The following is a 19900-nucleotide window of genomic DNA, read 5'->3' as shown; positions in this document are numbered from 1 at the left end:
TGTATAGGAGTTATTAAATCAAACACGTCTGTCATTCAAGTTTGTGATATTGACTACGTGCATCGGTAATACTAAATCCTAAATGAAACAAATATTGACATTACTAAAAGCTTTAATAATCTCTAAACAAAGCGCAGCTCTGCATAATTGATACAAATATTAAACATGTTTGAAATTGATACAGATCCTCACTGCATACCATCAGATCACTACATACCATCAAGTGTATTCAGATATTTGAAATCACTCTTTTTTTTCTGGTTAGTTAATACGGTCCTGCACTTAGTTATCATGTATAACCCATATGATAAATGAGATCTGCAGTATGTGTTAGTACAGTTTTTGCTGTATGTCTTGTAGTTCCTGTTTACTTAATCTAGAACTAAAATGTAAGTTATTTTAATTATTACAAATTTGTTAAAAAAAGGACATTCCTAATACTTTCTTATACGACATTCATTTCTCTAAATCACAATTAAAATTGTTAGTATTATACGCTATTATTGCCAGAAGATACTCGATTAGATATTTAGATTTTACTTGTACCTCACCCACTTTGTTGTTATAAAAATCTATGTTTCTATACAATAATACCAAAAAAATAAAATCAAAATGAAGAAAAGTGATGTTTCATAATTTTATAGAATATGACACACCTTTATTTTAAAACATTTAATTACAAACGTATTCAGAAATTAATCTGCTATCTCCGCATAATCAAACCCCTCTGTTTGAATTTTTCCAAACCAAATAAAACCCGCATTTCCCATACAGGTTTAACCTAATCCCTTAAGTTAATCAGATTCACTGTGCGTGTGTTTTGGTGTACGTAAAAATCAGCAGAGGGCGCTTACACGCTTGACGGGGCGGAAAATGGTGCCCCCAGGTCTGTCGTTGACATTCGACGTTCAATTGTTTACCCCTAACAGGGGGAAAAGGGGGATGAGGGTTGGGCGAGTGTTTCTGCGTCTGACTGGAATTTATGTTGTTGCCGAGGGTACAATGATATATTTGTCTCGAATGATGACACTTATTATATCGTTTGTTCTCCTAATGTGTAACACTGTTGCTGAATACGACAAAAAAGTGAATTTACCCCAATTTGTGGCTTTTAACAGCGAAAACTACCAAACTTTCGAAAATAACTGGGTGTAAATAAGTGAATGCACAGTGAAATTTTAAAATGTTTGTTAAACTCAGTTAACAAGTTTGTTAAACTCATATTGATGAGAATGCTTCTTATTTGTCCCATTCAAAATATTTACCTTTCTTTGTTACGTCATTTTGATTTACTTTTATTTTTGTAAAATAAAATGAGTAAATAATACAGACACATTAATAATAATTCCACTAGTCGTTTTTTAAAAGTTATCATATTATTGTTATGTACCAAAAATATACAAGGAATTTTATAACGTATAGAGGTGTGGTAAATCCAAAACCGACCATAGGAAAACCGTGTAACGAACAGAGAAACATAGATAATTGCATGCGCGGGACAAAGACAGAAAACTAAAAAAATATCAAGTAGGCCGTATTTTCAGCGCGCTGTTGCAAAACGCCAAGTATCCAATACCGTGGACAAAATTAATTTTATTGTTGGATTATTCCTAATTTATTTCCATTCATTTGGATAATCTGTATACGGTCAGCGAGCTGTATTTAGTCCGATTTCTGTCACAATTTGAATGAAATTACTTATAAATTATAAGATACTTGGCGTTTGGCAACAGCGCGCTGAAAATACGGCCTACTTGATATTTTTTTAGTTTTCTGTTTCTCTGTCCGTTACACGGTTTTCCTATGGTCGGTTTTCAATTTACCACACCTGTATAGTAAGAATAGTCAAAAATAATGTGTGAGCCCAATGTTTAGTTCCCATAAAGGCCGTCCCAGGGACGTAATAATTGTCGTTTCTTTTCTATTACATGTGAACTTAGCGAGATGGAAATTTGACGTCATTGACGTATGTTATTTTTATAAATTTGTAAATGTGGTTTGTTCGAGTGTACTAAGTTTTAATTGAATAGTACCAGAGTTACCCAGAGTAATCCATACGCATACAGTCTCAGAAAAAATCATTTTCAGGTAAACTCTTGTGCAATTTTTCAAAAATGTATCTATAACTTGAAATGACACACTATAACTAAAAAATCACAAATTTGAGTCAAAATTTAGTATACTTTTCCAATTTGATTAGAAATCTAATGAATGGGGCTATCACGTGACGTTGAGCAGGCAGGGCTGAGTTGTACCGTTTGGCCGCTAGAGGTCATCAAAGTTAACTCTAGTTTTTCGAAAAATTTGTATTGTAAAAGTACTGAGATTGCAGAAGGCATTTTTAGTGAAATTATTATTGTTTTATTTTTGTTGTTCACAAGGTCACATTATTTGTAGGTTAGAAAAGATTAAAAATGTTTTTTTCTTTTGCGTTTTAAGATTATACCCATTAAAACTGAAAAAACTATGATACTCTATGACCGAATTGAGGTTATAAATGTGACTTACCATATTTATGAAGATTTAACCGATTGCGGCTGTCTTTAAAAGTGTCTTTAACACTCTTTTCTGGCATTTTTTAACTAAACTTCTCGTTTTTATTGCAAAATGTCAAAAATGGGGTTATTTTTACTTTTATTGTTTTTAATTAAATCATTTTTTTAAATCTTCTGTGGGAGAAACTACCCAATTTAAGTAAAAAGCTTAATCTGCGTTATACAATATGACCCAAATAAAACTTTGATATTGATTGATATTGGATATACAAGCACACTATTAGTTTAAATTTTTTTTGGGTCACACTGTATAACGCAGAATAAGCTTTTTAATTAAATTGGATAGTTTTAAGTGTAACCTTGCTAATCAATTTCTTCTCCCACAAAAGATTTAAAAAAATGATGGTTAAATTAAAAACAAAAAATTAAAAGTAACCCTATTTTTAAAATTTTGCAATAAAATTCGAAAAGGGCCCTTAATCACCAAACTAGCAAAAACGTTTAGAGATATTGACCACAAGACTCGATTAAGGTTATTTTGAAACATAAAAATTTGTTTGCGCGAAATGACGTTAGACCGAATTTTTAATTTTTTACTACACCTCAGTAACACCCTGTATACTCGGATTCGTGAAAACTTTTAAAAAGATTATTTAGTTCATTAGAAAGAGGAAGAAAATGCCTTTTAATTTTCAAAAAAATTATTAATATCTAGTAAGTCAAGTTGAAGAAACAACCGCTCAAAAATTACCAAAAATTTTGCTGTCCCATTCTTTTTGACGAGCAGTTTACTTTTGGTTACAGAATGACGGATGAAATTTTTTTTATGATTTTTAGTATCTGTAACTACTGTATCTGAAATATCATCAAATATCAGCTGAAATTGATGAAAATACGACGAAAAAACGAACAGGGTGGCGCAATAGTGAGTCCCATATTAATAATGTCATTTTGAATTATACGAAAAAAAATATTTGAAACTTGATCACAATCATTTGGTCTACAACAAAAAATTAAATAAATGTATTTGCTTTTTTTAATGAAACATTCTGAATATTTTTGCATGTTTGGATTGTTTTTTAAGATTTTTTACATAAAATGACCAAAACTTATTTAACTTAAGTAATCACCCTGTATATTTAATCGACGTTTTGAAGAAGCATATTTTGGTCTATAGTAGTTTAAACCACCACTTTTACAAGTTTCCACAAACACCACAACTTTCCATTTTTAAATTTTAAAATTTTTTCTTCTAATTTTACTTTAAGTTGTGTGGCAAAACGGAACAAGTTTGAGAAAAAAATTAGACTGTTTCGCATTAAGATAGTAATAACTGGTACAATTTCTCTTATAATAACGAAAATTTTACATGCAAAGCAAGGAATTTCTATTACTTTTATCAGTCTAAAGCAAACAACTTAACGAATTAATACTTAGCACCTTCTAACAATGTGAAATTAAACCCCTCGACTACGTCCCTGTCCAGCAATCTCGAACAAAGTTGGCTCTGACTTTCAGGACGTCGATAATTCCCGGGATTGTGTTCTTGTTGGCGGCAGGGGGCGGACACGCGCGAAATTTGTGGACAAATTACAATGACGCCGCCCTACAGCCAATCGTGCCCCAATCCCGCAGGACTCGCATTTGTTACGAGCTGTGCACGTCGGGTTTGGGCGGAGCATCCTGCGGGGACACTTGTTTCGATCTCATCCCTACGAATTTGCCCGTTTCGGCCTCGGGACAGGATCAGAACAGTGAAAACGCGACTGCGAGCTACAACGCGACCACCAGACGGGACTCCTGCAACGTGCTGTGCAAAAACGGATTGGGATATCCGTTGTGCTCCTGCAACGATGCCGACCAAACGAAAACTGGATCCACAAATTTTTTTCAAATTTGCTCCGTTTTTTGTATAACTTACAACTATCAGGTGAGTTTGAATAGATAATAGCACCAATTAAATATCCGTAAGTAATATGAGCCATTACCTATGGGTTCAGTCCACCCGCGTGCTCCACCAATATATAGCAAAAATCAAAGTAGTCTGGAGTAACGTAACAGTCTAATAGAAACATAAATGTTTAGAATGTCACGTTGGTGAACATTTGATTGTTATTCCTAAACCTTGACTTAAAAAAACTCCTTTCTTTTGTTACGTCATTTCAATTTACTTTAATGTTTGCAATAGCCGTCAAATTGTCTGGTACCAACCAAACAATAGCAGGTGACCATTATTGTCACGTTGACATCAAAAGATATTTTAATTTGTATGTCAAACAAATCTGTCAAATTTGATATATATTTTTTCCTGTTCTCACACGGTTTTCTCTTTTTAATAATCGACCATTAAACATGAATTAAAAATTAGGCAAACTTTGTTCTGCATTCAGCTGGATTCGAACCAACGACTCGTGGCCGTATTCACGCACAAGCTAAATGGGCTTTTAAATTTCTGAGCAATTAGCCAGTTCAATCATTCAACACATGTTTCTGCTCTTCTTTTATCAGTTCATCTCCTTTTATCATTGTATTACACACACATTTTATTACATTCCTCCACTCTTCTTTTGTCAGTTTGATTTTTTAGAGATTTCTGAGAAATTGACCATATCAATAATATCAACACAGTCTTCAGGTCTTGAGCCACAAAAAATGTTTTTTTTTTATTTTAATTCCTAAACGAAAACAAAGTTACACAAATGATATTTGGCGTACATTTTCAACACTTTGAAGTGGTCATTTGGAATTTTTTTCAATTTGAAAAAAAAATATAATAATAATAATAATAAACAATCTTTATTTCATTACGAAATGGGCTATCGACCGAAATGGTCTTTCTGCCCTTGTTTGTGTACATTTGTTGGTTTAGGCTTACTTTAAGTTGGTATAATATAATAATCTAAAATAAAAAAAATAAATTGAAAAAATATCCAAACTACTGCTTCCAAATGGTGAACAAAGATTCCAAATTTCATTTAAGTTTTTTGTTGTTTAGGAATTAAAGTAAAACAACTGTTTGTTGGGACACATATTTAAGCTCCGCTATGGGACACTTTTTGACTACAGTTTTTTATATGACATATTGGAGTTTATTTTTTATGCACTTTCCACCCTTTAAGTATCCTACAATCGATTTGGACCACCCTGTAGATCTCCGTTATTCGAAGAAGTACCTACAAGAGAAAGATTAAATTGGGACAAAGTTTCGCAGTTTGAAATTCAATAAAACATCCGGAGAAATCCGTACAAAACTGAAGAAATGTTCAAAATAAGGTTTTTATTTTTTTGCTTATTTATCTGATGAGATAACTGAAAATAAATGACATTTTACTGTTGATGTAGAGATGTGAGTTGTATTAGTCTCCCAAGTATAGTTAGGATCGGTTCATTACCATAAATATTTCCTATTGTTTTGTTGTACAGTTCAAATATCACTATGGTTCATATTGGCTTGAAACAAACCGTTTGTTCAATGGTATTTAACTTGAGCATTATAAAAAGGATAGCAAGCAAAAATGAACCATGATGACGTTCAATTATTTTTCAATAAGAAAAACTTGCCATTCAATATTGTTTTATGATTCTGCTGCAATTCTTGCTAATTTGTTTAAGTGTGAATTAGAGTCAAGGTACCTTATTTTAACAGTATTTGTTTCAGATTTACGGATGTCAAAACTGCACCTTATACAAAGAATACATGGCAAACAAGACGGGTGTGAGCGGTTTCTTCGATTTGGCCAGTTTAGACGTCGATGGTACCGTAAATGTCGGATGGGACGTTTGGTGTCGTGAGGTCTGCTCTGACGGAAATGGAGGAGCCGCCTGCAGTTGTGATTTACTTCCATAGTTATACCAGTAAACACTTTTAATTTTATACAGCTTACAGATATACAGGTGTGGTAAATTCAAAACCGACCATAGGAAAACCGTGTAACTGACAGAGAAACGTAGATAATTGCATGCGCGGGACAAAGACAGAAAACGAAAAAAATATCAAGTAGGCCATATTTTCATATCAAGTAGACAAAATTAATTTTGTCGACGGGTTGGATTTTGGCAACAGCGCGCTGAAAATATGGCCTGCTTGATATTTTTTTCGTTTTCTGTTTTTGTCCCGCGCATGCAATTATCTACGTTTCTCTGTCAGTTACACGGTTTTCCTATGGTCGGTTTTGGATTTACCACACCTGTATACAGCTTCTAAACCTTTAAACTTGTAACCTAAATGAATTCATGATTTTGTAAAGAATAAGTCAAAAACACGACAACAAAGTGTCAACTAAATCTCTTAGAATAATGTAGCTTTAATAGGTTTACATATAAGAAATCACATTTTTATCCAAAAAAGCTTTTTTACCTTGCCTCACATGATATTCAAAACTGTCAATTTAAATCATTCATCTATACGCGATTAGTCTTTATATAGGTTAACTATACTCATAATAAAATAACAAAGTCACGATGTCTTCCAACTTTGTAAATACATATTTTATAGTAAATTTACTTGTTGTGTATAGTTATATAGAGCTGTAGACAAAACTTTAAGTGCACTGCACTGAACAAATCTCAACACTTTTAATAATTGTTCTTATACAGAGTGGCCTACTTAATTTTAAACATCTTTCCTGAAGCTGATGATAGACGATTTTTATAGTTGTCAACTTTTCTCATTTTCTTCTCTTACAGTCTCCAGGCTATACTATACATACACGTCATACTACTTTCTTTTGAAGTTAACTTGGTCACCCTGTATATAAATATAGTATATAGGATAGAATGATCATATCATCTATACCCTGTAAATACAACTGTGACTCGAAAATTCTTCTTCCTACTTATGGTCAATATACTTTTTTTTCTCCCCGTAAATCACTACAGAATTATTATTGTTGAAATAACGAATCCATCAAAAGGCACTGTTCATCTAATTTGTTTGCTTATATACTGAGTGTCCCAAATCGACTCATTATGAGAATTAACGAGGGTTGTCCATGGGTTGAAATTTGAAATGCAACAAATTTGCTGAGCATTAATCAATACCCTGTATAAGCAGATAACTTTGCCCCTAATTATAGGTATAGGAAACGATTTTCCAAACCCTTTTTAAACCAACAAATTCTAATAAGTGGTTATTGACTACTACTGTACAAATAGTCGATTTGGACCACTCTGAATACTACTTACATAATAATATAAATGTGTAATTTTAAGGTTTTATTTTTAAAGATTTTTTTTTGTAATTATAAAGTTTTTAAAAATCAAGTCAAAACTGTTGTGTACTGACAATAAATACATTTTAAGACAACTGTGTACATATTCAAATATTGTTATATTGTGTACAAATGACTGTTTGCTAGAAAACTCAACTTATAGTCGTTATTGTTATATGTTTATCAATAAAATTTGTCGTTTAGTATTTAATACAGTAAAAATGGTCTTAGGGTTGTTCTAATTTTTGTTATTAAAAATTATTTGTTTTGACCCTAAAGAAAACTGAGTGTTAAGTGATTTTTTTGTAACACCCAGTAATAAATAACGATAACAAACACGTGCAATTTTATTAGACATTTGGCTTGTTTTATTATTCTATTGAAACGGTAATATAATAATAATAATAAGATGATTAATTTTATAGGTTGTTTGGTTATTAGTTTAAAAGTTCGCTACATATTTAAAATAATTAATAAATGGCTTATTTTATTATAATGCGACATTGTTCTTTTTATTTGAGTCATATACTCACATACAAACAAAAATTATAATAGCAATATAAAAATTGCATCAAATGGTAAATGTTTAGATACATATAGGATGTTACAAATACGCATTTAGCATTGCTATCTCAAGCGAAACTATAGTTGATAGACCAATTCGGCTTTATAAAACACGTTATGGTCCAAAGATCACGTGGGCCCTATACGGTTTTGTAATCATTATGTCATGTGATCTTTATATCACAGAGGTCCGCAATCAGGGTTCAATAGAAAGCGACTCAATTGTACATTTGTATCTATTTCTTTTACAAATTTAATTTCCCGGCATCAATCAAAAGCAAAATTTACTTTTAAAGGCATAGAATATGTCTATTTTTCAGACAAAAAAAGAACAAACGCACTAAGCGCGAAGAATCGAGTTAAAGCTGGCAACACCGCGGACAAAACCGCTAAAATGTCAAATCAGCTGATATACGTCATGATTTTTGACAGTCGCCCAATGATTTCCCCATAATTGGAATTCAAAACAACATTTTATGTTTTTTCAGTTTTGTATACAGCATACAACAAAAACGAGAATAAAGATAACGTGGAATTTCTTTAAAGCCGGAAAACAGTGTTGAAGTAAGATTTTCTCGCTAAACAATGTTGTAAAACTGTAAAACTTTGTATTCCATATCGAATAAAATATTCTGAAATAAAGTACAAAATACAATGGACCTTAATAATCATCCTTCTGATGATTTATCATCCATAACAATTAGCCCCACAAGTGAGGACCAATTCCAGGGGGCAATAATACATGAAGCAAAGAAGAATGAAACAACAATCAGCCGACTGTTACCTCTCACTGAAAATGCTACAAACTCCCATCCTTTGATGCATTCTCCAGGATCGGCAATGTCGCCGGACTTTCCGGATTTAATACCGGAACAGGTGAAAAATAAGTACAAGGAACACAAGTTTAAACCTGAATGTCACAGTACACCTCCACAGACTGAGAGTGAGCTGTATGATTCCTTTGAAAGGCAATTGAATTTACCTATACTGGATTATGATGAAAAATTACCAGGTAAGTTGAAATCGTTTTAACTAGATAATAGAGTATTTTTGGCAGCTTTGTGGATTAAAAATTACTTTTCTAATTAATATCAGAGGCTAAAGTGTCACTTTTCTTCCCGAGAAAATATTTAGGAAAAATAGTACCTAGCAACACCTGAAATGCCTGCAGATTCTAAACAGGAAAAAAACACACTTATTCTTAAAATTATAACTGAAAATATTTAGAAATAAACAAAGCTATACTTTTTACATTCATTGTTGCATACATTCAACATAACAGGGTTGGTTATGACTTTTGTCATTATAAATTACTTGCACTATTCCTAAATGTTTTCATAAAGTTGTTCCTACTGAAATACTACTATTCTTGTCTGGCTTACATTCAAAACTACATCTAACATCTAACAATACAGTTTTGATTGCCATGAGATTTTTACTACTTTTTGAAATTCAATATCTCGGTAACATGAAGAGCTAGAGAGGCCAGTTTTGGCTCATTTTGTAGTATTTTTTATCCTCTTTCTAATGGCGGATTTGCGAAATCTATAAGAGTTCAAATAAAAAAGTTACAATCATTCAAAAATTGAAAAAATGTGATTTTTGCAAAAAGTGCAATTTTGGCAATTTTTTATTTTGCTCCAGGAGGGTTCCAATGGACAGCAAAGGGCATATTTATACCAAAGGACCTTAAATTAAGTAAAATAAGTACAAAAAAAAGCACTTTAAAATTTTTATTTTTCCAAAAAATTTGAAGAATGGGGGGGTATTTGGTGTCTTTTTTTACTACTTTTTGAAATTTAATATCTCGGTAACACGAAGAGCTAGAGAGGTCAGTTTTGGCTCATTTTGTAGTATTTTTTATCCTCTTCTAATGGCGGATTTTTGAAGTCTATAAGAGTTCAAATAAAAAAGTTACAATCACTCAAAAACTGAAAAAATGTGATTTTTGCAAAAAGTGCAATTTTAACAATTTTTAATTTTGCTCCAGGAGGGTTCCAATAGACAGCAAAGGGCATATTTATACCAAAGGACCTTAAATTAAAGCACATAAAAGCACTTTAAAATTTTTCATTTTTCCAAAAAATTTAAATTACTACTTTTTGAAATAACGGGTAGGTAATTGGTGTTATTATCTAATATTATTTATAAAAAACTAAATCATAAGCACATTATTAAACAGTTGTAGAAATTATTATTTAAATTGGTTTACTATCTGTCTCCTTAAAACGGCTGATGATGAGTTTCCACGATTACCTAAGCTGTTTATAACTACATATTTACATTTTACTATTTCAGAATTTCCTAAAAGTCCCTCAGCTTTAAAGAAACTGTTGATGTACGATTTACCAGTAGAGACTTCATATGATCCTACCAGTGATACAGAAAATGATAAATCAATCTATGAAGCACATTTAAGTTCAAATTTACAAAATGTATCACTTACAATGAACGAAAAAGAAGGTAGACTATAGTGTTACAGGCCTTTTAATTATACCTCTTTTACAATTTATGCTTTCAGGTAATTTAAACTTTCTGGCTCACAATAAAAGAAGCAATAAATTGAGACGTATCAGACTCAACAAAGAAGAAATAAAGATTGATGATGATTCCTCTATGGATAGTGATTCAGAGGAAAGTCTTAAGTCGGATATTTTTGAAGAGGATGATAACGAAAAAACGAATAAGACTGATATGGATGAAGGTAAGTCATCCTTTACTTTAGTGTCATGGCAAATAGCAAAACAGTTTAAGCTCTTGTCTAAGTGCGATTGGTCTAAATATTTACCATTTGTTCATACATGACAAAATATAATACTCCAAAATGTTTAGATTTATATGTATGGATTATGAAACGTATTATGCAACCTTCATAGGCTTATGAAATACAACATAATACAAATGGATCATAATAATGAATTTTATGTAACAATGTGTACGTTCACCCGACGTCAGCAGCTTAGAAGCTAAGTAAGCAGTCATAACAACTAAATAGGACCGCTTACTTAACCTCTAAGCCGCTGACGTCGGGTGAACGTACACATTGTTTGTAGTTAGTGATTGGTCAAAAAAAGCAGCTTTAGCTTGCTGCTTTTTCTCGACTAATCACAAACTAAGCATCGTATGGTGAGATTTACTCAAATGACCTGCCATCAATAGTGCGAAAACTTCTAGATAATAACACATCAGAACCAATCGAACCTTTGAGTGCGGCAGAGGAAAGACGTCACGCCCGAAACTGGCAGCGCATGATATTACCGGGTGGCGAGCACCGCACGATTGACATGCGCGTGATTGAGCCCTACAAAAGGGTGCTGTCGCACGGCGGCTATTTAAGGGCGGGCGGACATACCGCCATCGTTTGTTTGCCGCTGTTATCTACCCGACCGGTCACGTGTCGATTACGACTACGTCATGGACAATTTGTTTTTGTAAGTACATATTTCGATCATATTATGCGGCATTTGCGTCGGCTTTGCCTTCCACGGAGAACTGTTACGCACGCAGGTGATAAACCTTTTTTCTGGACTGGTAATGAAATATACTATTGCTACTACATGAATATATTTTGAAATTTTTCTTGCCTCTTGCATAATTATTGTTAGACGGTTTTCATTACTTTGCATCACTAAACATTAAACCGATACAAACAAAAACATACGAAATAACTTTCAATTAGCCAAACTTTATAACAAATATTCAAAATGTTCACTGTTCTACTCTATACTGAAAAGAATTTCAAAAAAATATATATTTTTTTTTGTCTAGCTAATTGGTAATTATTTTGTTTGTTCTGGTTAGGAATTAGTGATGAGTTGGTGTTGTGGTTCTTTTTAGGAAAACTGTCAATAATTTTGCAAGAGACTAAAAAGTTGCATAATAAAGTCAGCTAGAAGGAAAAAAATATTGAAGTAATTCATACAGGGGTAACCAAAATACAAAGTTTTACTTACGATACACAAGTAATTTTTATTATTTCCTCGCATTGATTTGCAATATTTTGTTTAGGTCAAAACTATAGTCAATTTATAGTAATTTTTGGTCCTAAATCTCGTTAAAATCGATAAGTGCGTTTAGGAAGTATTTCAAAAAACAATATTAATTTGAGAACTTTTGGCGCCTTGTAGCGGCAAAATTAAGCAATTTTTAGATATAGGTAAGTTTGCTTAGATCGCCTTGACTCATTCGGGTCCTCACACTAGGCTCCAAAGCAACACTTTATCAGTACAAAATGACTACGTTTGTATCGTAGACTGTTATCCGATCGACAAAGCTGATTAAAGTAAGGATTATTTAATCGAGTATTTATCATGTTTCCTTACATTTGATAATTTTTGGATTATTGAACGAGTTCGAAAGATCCGTTAGGATCGCAAAAAGTTAACTATTCAAGCAGAAAGAGATAGCAACATATTCGTAATTGTTATCTATCAGCAGTGTCTGAAAATGTTACAGAAATATTATGCATTTTACCCGAGATTTTAACTATATATTTTTCGCATAAACAAAAAAAATGTTGTCACCTTGCAACCGGATAGGGCATTTCAATCCTGTTACTTCAGTTCGGTTTTCAACTTGAAACGTACGTGGGTGCCATTTTTTGCCACTAAGAAACCACGTTTCTTGGAACGGTGTTCAGGGAAATTTGAATATGGTGGGAACTCTAAGTGGAAACGTCGATTCCTAAAAGTCTACGGGGAATTGTCTTGTGCGGTGCACTTCCAAGAAAGGGTGAAAACCTAGTAGAAAACCACGTGGATGTGACAGTGACGGTTATAGTTTCCACGAGGAATTACTATATCTTTTACTCGGATTGTGCTCTGGATCGATTGTTTTGACTATTTGTGTGTGTAAAGTATATTTTGTGAAAAGTAAGAGCCGCGATATGGTTTAGAGCCAGACAACACCGCGGCCTCTACAGTGGGTAGCTCAAAACTGGCAAATTGTCCTTGCGGAGCAGAGCCAACAACAAAACCAACCAATCCTGTTTCATTTTGGGATTTGGTAGTCAATCCAAATTGTTAATCTCCGTTGTGAAAATGTATTTCTATGATGGTTGTTCTCGCCGATGCAATCAGCACATCCTTTTCTAAGGCAGTTTTCCCATTATTCCTCTTTACAAGTTGCTTTTACAAGCTCTACCGGTGACTGCTCCTGCCCGGCTAACTACCGACCGATTGTCCTGCTTCCGGCACTGTCTAAGGTGTTGGAGAAGCTGGTCCAGAGGCGGATGATGTCGTTTCTGGAGCGTCATGAGCTTCTCAGCCCATCTCAGTTTGGCTTCAGGCCAGCGATGGGGACGAATGATGCTATTTTTTCTTTTCTTCAGGATCTGTATGGTCGCATGAACTCCGGCGATATTTCGGCCGCGGTATTTTGCGACTTGTCGAAGGTGTTCGACTGCGTAGACCACCAGATCTTCCTTGGAATCTTGAAGCTTATGGCTTCCGAGCCGCTTCTTTGTTGTGGTTTCGCTCTTTCTTGTCCGGCCGGAGCCAGGAGGTCTTCATCGGGGGCCATGGTTCTGGAGAGTTAATGTTAACTTTGGGTGTCCCTCAGGGCTCTGTTCTTGGACCTTTGCTGTTCTTGATATACATCAATGATGTTGTTTCGCTCCCTATTAACGGACAATTCACTGCTTTCGCTGATGACGCGACCATTCTTTGGAGCGGCAAGAGCGCCGATTCATTGACTGTCACTATTGATAGGGACCTCTCCAAAATCAAACATTGGTGCAATTCCAACTTACTGTCATTAAATATCAGTAAGACCAAGATCCTACATTTTGGATGCTCATTGCAGGAGATTTTTGTTGAGGGTGAGTGAGCCAGTCTGCGCCCCTGGAATGAACAAGTCGGTCTGTGCTCTAGACTGGCGTGGGGTTGCCATGCATTGAGGGTAATCTCTGGCAATCTGGATTACCATGTAACTAGGAGTGCATACTATGCACTGATTGAGGTGCTTGTGTCGTGTTGGATACAGCTTCAGAAGACCCCTCTTCATTGAACATGGTATATTCACCTGTGCTGCATTTTCATCTTAGAGACGATTTGTCTTGTCGGTGGCAAGTTTGGGGGTCAGTTGTCCGAGGGCTCTGGCTCGGTGACTCGCAGTAGATTCGTTTTGAGGCCTCCCATTCCTCACACGGAGAAGATTAAGTCGTCGCTTATTTACGGTGGCAAGAGACTTTTCAATAACCTTCCTCTCCACGTGAGAGGCCAGCCATCTGCACATGGATTTAGGCGTGAGGCTGGGAGGTTTTTGCTTGACGGGGCGTACTATTCTCTGGACGAATTCTACTCCAGTTCTTAAGGCGGCTTGTTCTGCCATAAATTGACCAAGCAGCACACGTTTGTGTTTTTGATCCTCTTTCTCCTCTCTTATACAGGGTAACTGCCTTTTGTTTTGTTTTATTTTAATAATTGTAAGGTGTAATTATGTGTGACTCATATTGTATGTGTAGTGTAATAATTGTGTATGTTCTTTTTTGCTGTTTTTGTATGTGTTTCAGGGCTTTGTCAATGACATTAAGTTTCCGACAATAAAGCTACTTTTTGGTTTGATTGATTGATTGTTTATATCGAAGGTTTTATGTTAGTTTACTTGATCGGATTGAATAAGCGGATTCAATTTGCTCGATATAAACGTAGTCAGTTGTACGACGTTTCTGCGGATACATATTATTAGTGTACTTAGTGCGAAAACGATCCGTTTTTATCTGAATATCTTGCGTGGATACAAGGAAGTTAGAACAGCGATTTTTAAAAATTTTGCTTGTCATAAAGGACGTAAAATTATGGAAAACATGCTGTCATGAGATCTATGGGTATTTTAAAGCTCTCGTGATATTACCATCGTCATAGAATCAAAAAACATGTCAATTTCTGATTGATTTATGGCTGGGTACTAATGATAAGTCCATTTGTGTGTTCAGCACAGGGGGCAGTTTGTAATTGGTCAAAAAAAGCAGCTTTCAACTTGCTGCTTTTTCTTGACCAATCATAAACTACGAACAATACTGTGATTGACGCAAATGCCGCACATCAGGATTTATGATAAATTAGTCAAAATTGTCACTTTCTGTTCTTGTTAAAAACACCGTTGGTTTTATTTGACTTTTGCCGGTTTGCAGGTATATTTTATGGACGTTGGAGCGTTTAGTAACCGATGATTACGTTATGGTATATTTGCACGGAGCGGCCACGAAATTGCCATCGTTTGGCTGGTTGAAAAGATGCTACGAAATGGTTGGGCGAAAACTTAGAAAGAATCTCAGCCACCTTTATATCGTTCATCCCACATTGTGGATTAAAACCATGCTGTACATGTCTAAACCGTTTATAAGGTAAGTGGTTTACAACTGATGGCAATATTGCGTGTTAATTGTGGGATTTCAGCTCAAAATTTTATCGGAAAATAACTTTTGTGAGTAACCTTCGGGATTTGTTGTCAAGGGTTCCTTTAGAAGCAGCAGCCATTCCCGATAAAGTTAAAGCTTTCGATAGCTTACATTGTTCCGTTTAAGTTGCGCGTAATACTCGAATCATTTCCTTATACCTAACATACATTTAGAGGTTTAAGTACACGAATTGTTGAGATTAAACTAGATCTGATTTATTATATAGTCAGCCGAAAGCAATATTGGGTGATACTGTGCGATTTTTACTTTTGGAGACTTATAAAGTGTGGCATTTCTGTTTTTTTCCCTGTAATCATTCCGTAGCCCTAATTTCAGAACTTCATTCTTACCCGAGTTTTTCAAGTCTGTTTTTTAGTTTAAGCTTCTTAGCTTGCCAAAAAAATTGCAATAGATTATAAAGCATAGACTAATCTACAACGAATAATTAAGGCGTAAAACTAGATCTGATATTAGGTTTTATTAATTAGATACTTATGCATTTATTTAAATTTGTCTGTGTTATGTATGTGCATCCTATTTTACCGTTATTTTTACACTCGTAGATTTTATTAGTTGTTGTATTATAGAGATATGGAATTCAAAAGAAGGTAGATTTGTACTGAAGTTTTAATTGCACACATACAGATTAAGAAGTCATTCAAACGGTTTGAACTACAAGGTACTGCCCAATATTTTTGTGTGAAATTATTCATTAAACCGCATAAAATAAAAGCTATAAGCTTTAAACCTTTTAATGATATAATCCAATCTGCTCTACGAGATGGGATCTCGAAAACGGTAAGAGTTACAGAGTTGGGCAATTTAGAGCTTAATCATATGCCATACTAAAACTTAAAAAAAATTAACTCCTGGGATATTCAAAAAATACAAAATTTCGGAAAAACCTTTTTATTTTATTGTGAGCTTATTTGATGGGAAGTCAATTTATTGACACTTTGTCATTGCAACTTTTTCCCTAAACTAAAAACGATTTCCAAAAGTAAAAACCGAATCGTCGGATTTCAAATGTGACAATGTCACGTTTTATAAGAGAGAAATTTGCAATGACAAAGTGTCAATAAGTTTGAATTATCTCATCAAATAAGCTCACAACCAATCAAAGTCATTATACCATTGGACAACATTTTCCATTTGCTATCCATAGCTGTAAAATGAACGATCTTATTTATCAAATAAATGAGTTATTTAGAATAAAAGTGAGTTGCTCCCAGAGCTTGATCCTTTTACGTCCCTCTTTCCATTTGTCTTTGTTTCGGCCCTTTTTAGCCAGAACGGCTTTTTCATTTCCCTCAATTCTTCTGTGTCTTGGAACCCAGACTTTACTGTTTTTTAAAAATAGGTGTAAATACGTTTTAACCAAAAATGATTAGATATTGATTGCAATTCTGAGTATTTTGTCGTAAGGCTAGAGACTTCTCCAGCCTTACGAGAAGTGTTAATTTTTGCCATTTCCTCTAGATTGTTTAATTTTTTAGTTTGTAGAAAGTTTTAGGCCAGAAGCGTATAGGATATGTAAAATAGGTGTAACCGGTGGCGGCAATAAGTTTTGTTTTTTTTTTAAAGTTGTTTAGAATTAATCAAAAAAATTTCTAAAGACTAATACGTTTAAAAAAGCGAATTTATCCAAATTGAAAGTTCTAAGTGGATAAATCGTTGTTCGTGTGACTAAGTGCCCTAATTTTCCGCTCTTCCAATGATTGACCAGTTTTGAGGGAAGTGGATGTTGACTGCTCACGTCTGACGTGTTCCCCATGTTTCTTGAGAGTTGTGAAGCTTCGTTGTTTGAAGCAAGGGCGATCTGAGCTTGAGGATCCATCACACACGAAAAAGGAAGTCTAAATAAAGTTCAACCGTAGATGAAGCGAAGGAGCAATCTGCTGTAACGACCGGTGCTCTAGGTACCCATACAGACCTAGAGAGAGATTCAAGCGCATATAACCACCAAAGGACTACAACGCGAGGTACTACGGTGTAGAATAGGATTCGCTTCTGGCAAGTAGTTTAAAAAAAAGATTTTTCTTTGTATTAATTTTTTGAAGTTAAGATAGGTTGGACTAAACTTTGTTTAGTTTATGTTTATTTTTGGACAGTTCCGCTTTTGTGGATTTTATCTAATTATTACTTTTATTTAGTCACAGGTTTAGAATTTTTCCTCTAAAAAAAATTCTTGGCATTCCTTAGTTTTTTCCGTTTTTTTTAACTTAATTTAATAAAGAATGTCTAACCTTAAAAAGGACTTAATTGACTTAGAAAATAATGATAACGTTCTAAGGGCAACCTTAGGGGCTTCACCTTTGGACACATAATAAAGTTGCTACTGCTTTTTAATACAATTTTTAACACGCAAATTTTTAAAATTACGTCCTACGTCCAGTTCTCCATAAACCTCTAAAGGTGCATAATAGAGTATACATTTATTGAGTTCTCTTGAGCTAACTTTGTAAAATGCCAAAATTTTGCAATCATATTACTATTTATTGGCACCACTTTGAATTATAGATAAGACGCCTAGCATTTTAACTAACTGCCCTCGTATTTCCTATAGATATTTCTACTGATTATTAAAAACCCGTGACGCAATTTTCTAGTTAATAGAGTTTACTTGCACCTGGTACAACATCTAAAATTTTATCAATCTCATATTTATTTTGTTGTTTGATAAGAAAGTTTTAAATAAACTAGATCGAAGTTTTGGAGCGGTCTTTTTAGTATATTTATTAATAAGTTGCCTATAGAATCATGGACCGTCCAATACGAAGGAAAGTGGTGGTGGTTGGTGATGGCGGTTGTGGAAAAACCTGTTTGTTGACTGTGTTCGCGAACAATGAATTTCCGGAAAAACACGTTCCCACCATTTTCGACACATACATTAAGGATTTGTGGGTGGAGGAAAAACACTTTAATTTGGTTCTGTCGGACACCGCTGGCGAGGAAGACTACGATCGTTTAAGGCCATTGTCTTACTCGAACACGGATGGAGTACTTATTTGCTATGCAATTGATAGTCCAGTGAGTTTAGATAACGTGAAACTGAAATGGTGGCCGGAAATAAAGCATTTTTTACCCAACGCTTATTATTTCTTGTCGGAACTAAGCTGGATCAACGCAAAAACGGTTGCGTCGGTTTCGAAAAAAGCATTGAAAGTTGCCAAACAGATTAACGCTGATAAGTACATGGAATGTTCGTCTAAATATAGTCTAGGAGTTCGGGCTATATTTGAAGAAATTGCCATTTATCATTGAACAAAAAGAAAAAAATGTCTCTTCGGAACTGTCAACTTCTATAATAAGTTTGTGTACGTTTCTTTTAGGAAATACCGTGCTTTATTATTGGTAATCTCTTTAGTATTTTAGGCTAATTAAGGTTTTTATACGTTTTTATAATATAAAGTGAGTTTTCTGATTAAAAGTTAAACAAAACTAAACAGATTTTTTTTTAAAACCACCACCAGACAATATACAGGGTGTCCAGAAAGGGCTGCACGAAAATGAAACCAGCTAAAGGGAATATTCAAATAAAGAATGCTAGTTGTGCCCTGCATTTTTTTTTCTATTAAACAGGGTGGTCAACAATATTATACGTATGCACAGAAAAATGTATTGTTTTCTTGAATATCACCCTGCACATACAGTTTTATCAATTTTTCCTATGCGGTTTGCGTCACTTTTGCGTTCATTTTATATTGTGTTTAATCTGTATACTCAAAGTTCTAAAACTAAGTATGTGCCGTTACTGCTATCAATTAAATGGTAACGTCTTTCAGAATATCTTAATGATCTGGAAGGGTAAAAATACTGAATTATAGGATGATTATAGGGTTATCGAGATTTATAGACAAATTTAACAACCGACAGCTGAATTCCTTATTATACTCAACTCCTCCTACTCTCAATACAAGTTTGCCGCTCATCAGGTTCTTTTTCTATACAAGGTTCAAAAAAAATAACCCAAAAAAGAAGAACTGATTAAATGGATGAACTAAATGTCCAGACTTAAATAAAAAAGAAACGAACAAAAGAAGAGTGCGTCAGACATCCTCTTTCACTTTTTATATTTTTCAATTTGTATTTCACTAAGGGCAAGAGCCTTTCACCTCTGAATAAATTTATTCTTAGGATAATTTCTATAGAAATGACGGAATTGATCAATAGCAGCAACTAGAATAAGAGAGAAAAAGAAAATAATCAGATCAGTCTGGTTTATCGAATAC

At 34.1% G+C, this 19900-nt stretch overlaps 3 protein-coding genes across 3 annotated transcripts; all 3 read left to right on the top strand.

Annotated features, from left to right (window-relative positions):
* Positions 1 to 295: 295 nt before the first annotated feature.
* On the top strand, positions 296 to 8206 carry LOC145724267 (uncharacterized). Its single transcript, XM_081972432.1, has 3 exons — positions 296 to 389; positions 4014 to 4425; positions 6154 to 8206. Coding segments are annotated over exons 1-3 (603 nt in total). The 5' UTR covers positions 296 to 387; the 3' UTR covers positions 6343 to 8206.
* A 498-nt stretch (positions 8207 to 8704) lies between these two features.
* Positions 8705 to 16285, top strand: LOC145724266 (uncharacterized). The gene is given in 7 exon segments (XM_081972431.1): positions 8705 to 9281; positions 10568 to 10732; positions 10791 to 10973; positions 11444 to 11630; positions 11632 to 11700; positions 15402 to 15614; positions 15667 to 16285. Coding segments are annotated over 7 exon segments (1302 nt in total). The 5' UTR covers positions 8705 to 8923; the 3' UTR covers positions 15794 to 16285.
* A 903-nt stretch (positions 16286 to 17188) lies between these two features.
* Positions 17189 to 19109, top strand: LOC145724268 (rho-related GTP-binding protein RhoB-like). The gene has a single exon (XM_081972433.1). The coding sequence runs from the start codon at positions 18429 to 18431 to the stop codon at positions 18930 to 18932; it is 504 nt and encodes a 167-aa protein (XP_081828559.1). The 5' UTR covers positions 17189 to 18428; the 3' UTR covers positions 18933 to 19109.
* The last annotated feature ends 791 nt before the right edge of the window (positions 19110 to 19900 follow it).

This window comes from Ips typographus, linkage group LG2, assembly GCF_016097725.1.
Source record: "Ips typographus isolate SLU linkage group LG2, UJ_Ityp_2.0, whole genome shotgun sequence".
Taxonomy (NCBI): Eukaryota; Metazoa; Arthropoda; class Insecta; order Coleoptera; family Curculionidae; genus Ips; species Ips typographus.
The sequence above is the reverse complement of the archived record's forward strand: the minus strand, read 5'-3'. Positions and strand labels throughout refer to the sequence as shown.

Coding starts and splice junctions, on each gene's coding strand:
- LOC145724267 (XM_081972432.1), top strand. Junction 4,426..6,153: donor GTATAACTTACAACTATCAG/GTGAGTTTGAAT, acceptor TATTTGTTTCAG/ATTTACGGATGTCAAAACTG.
- LOC145724268 (XM_081972433.1), top strand. CDS start 18,429: ATGGACCGTCCAATACGAAGGAAAGTGGTGGTGGTTGGTGATGGCGGT.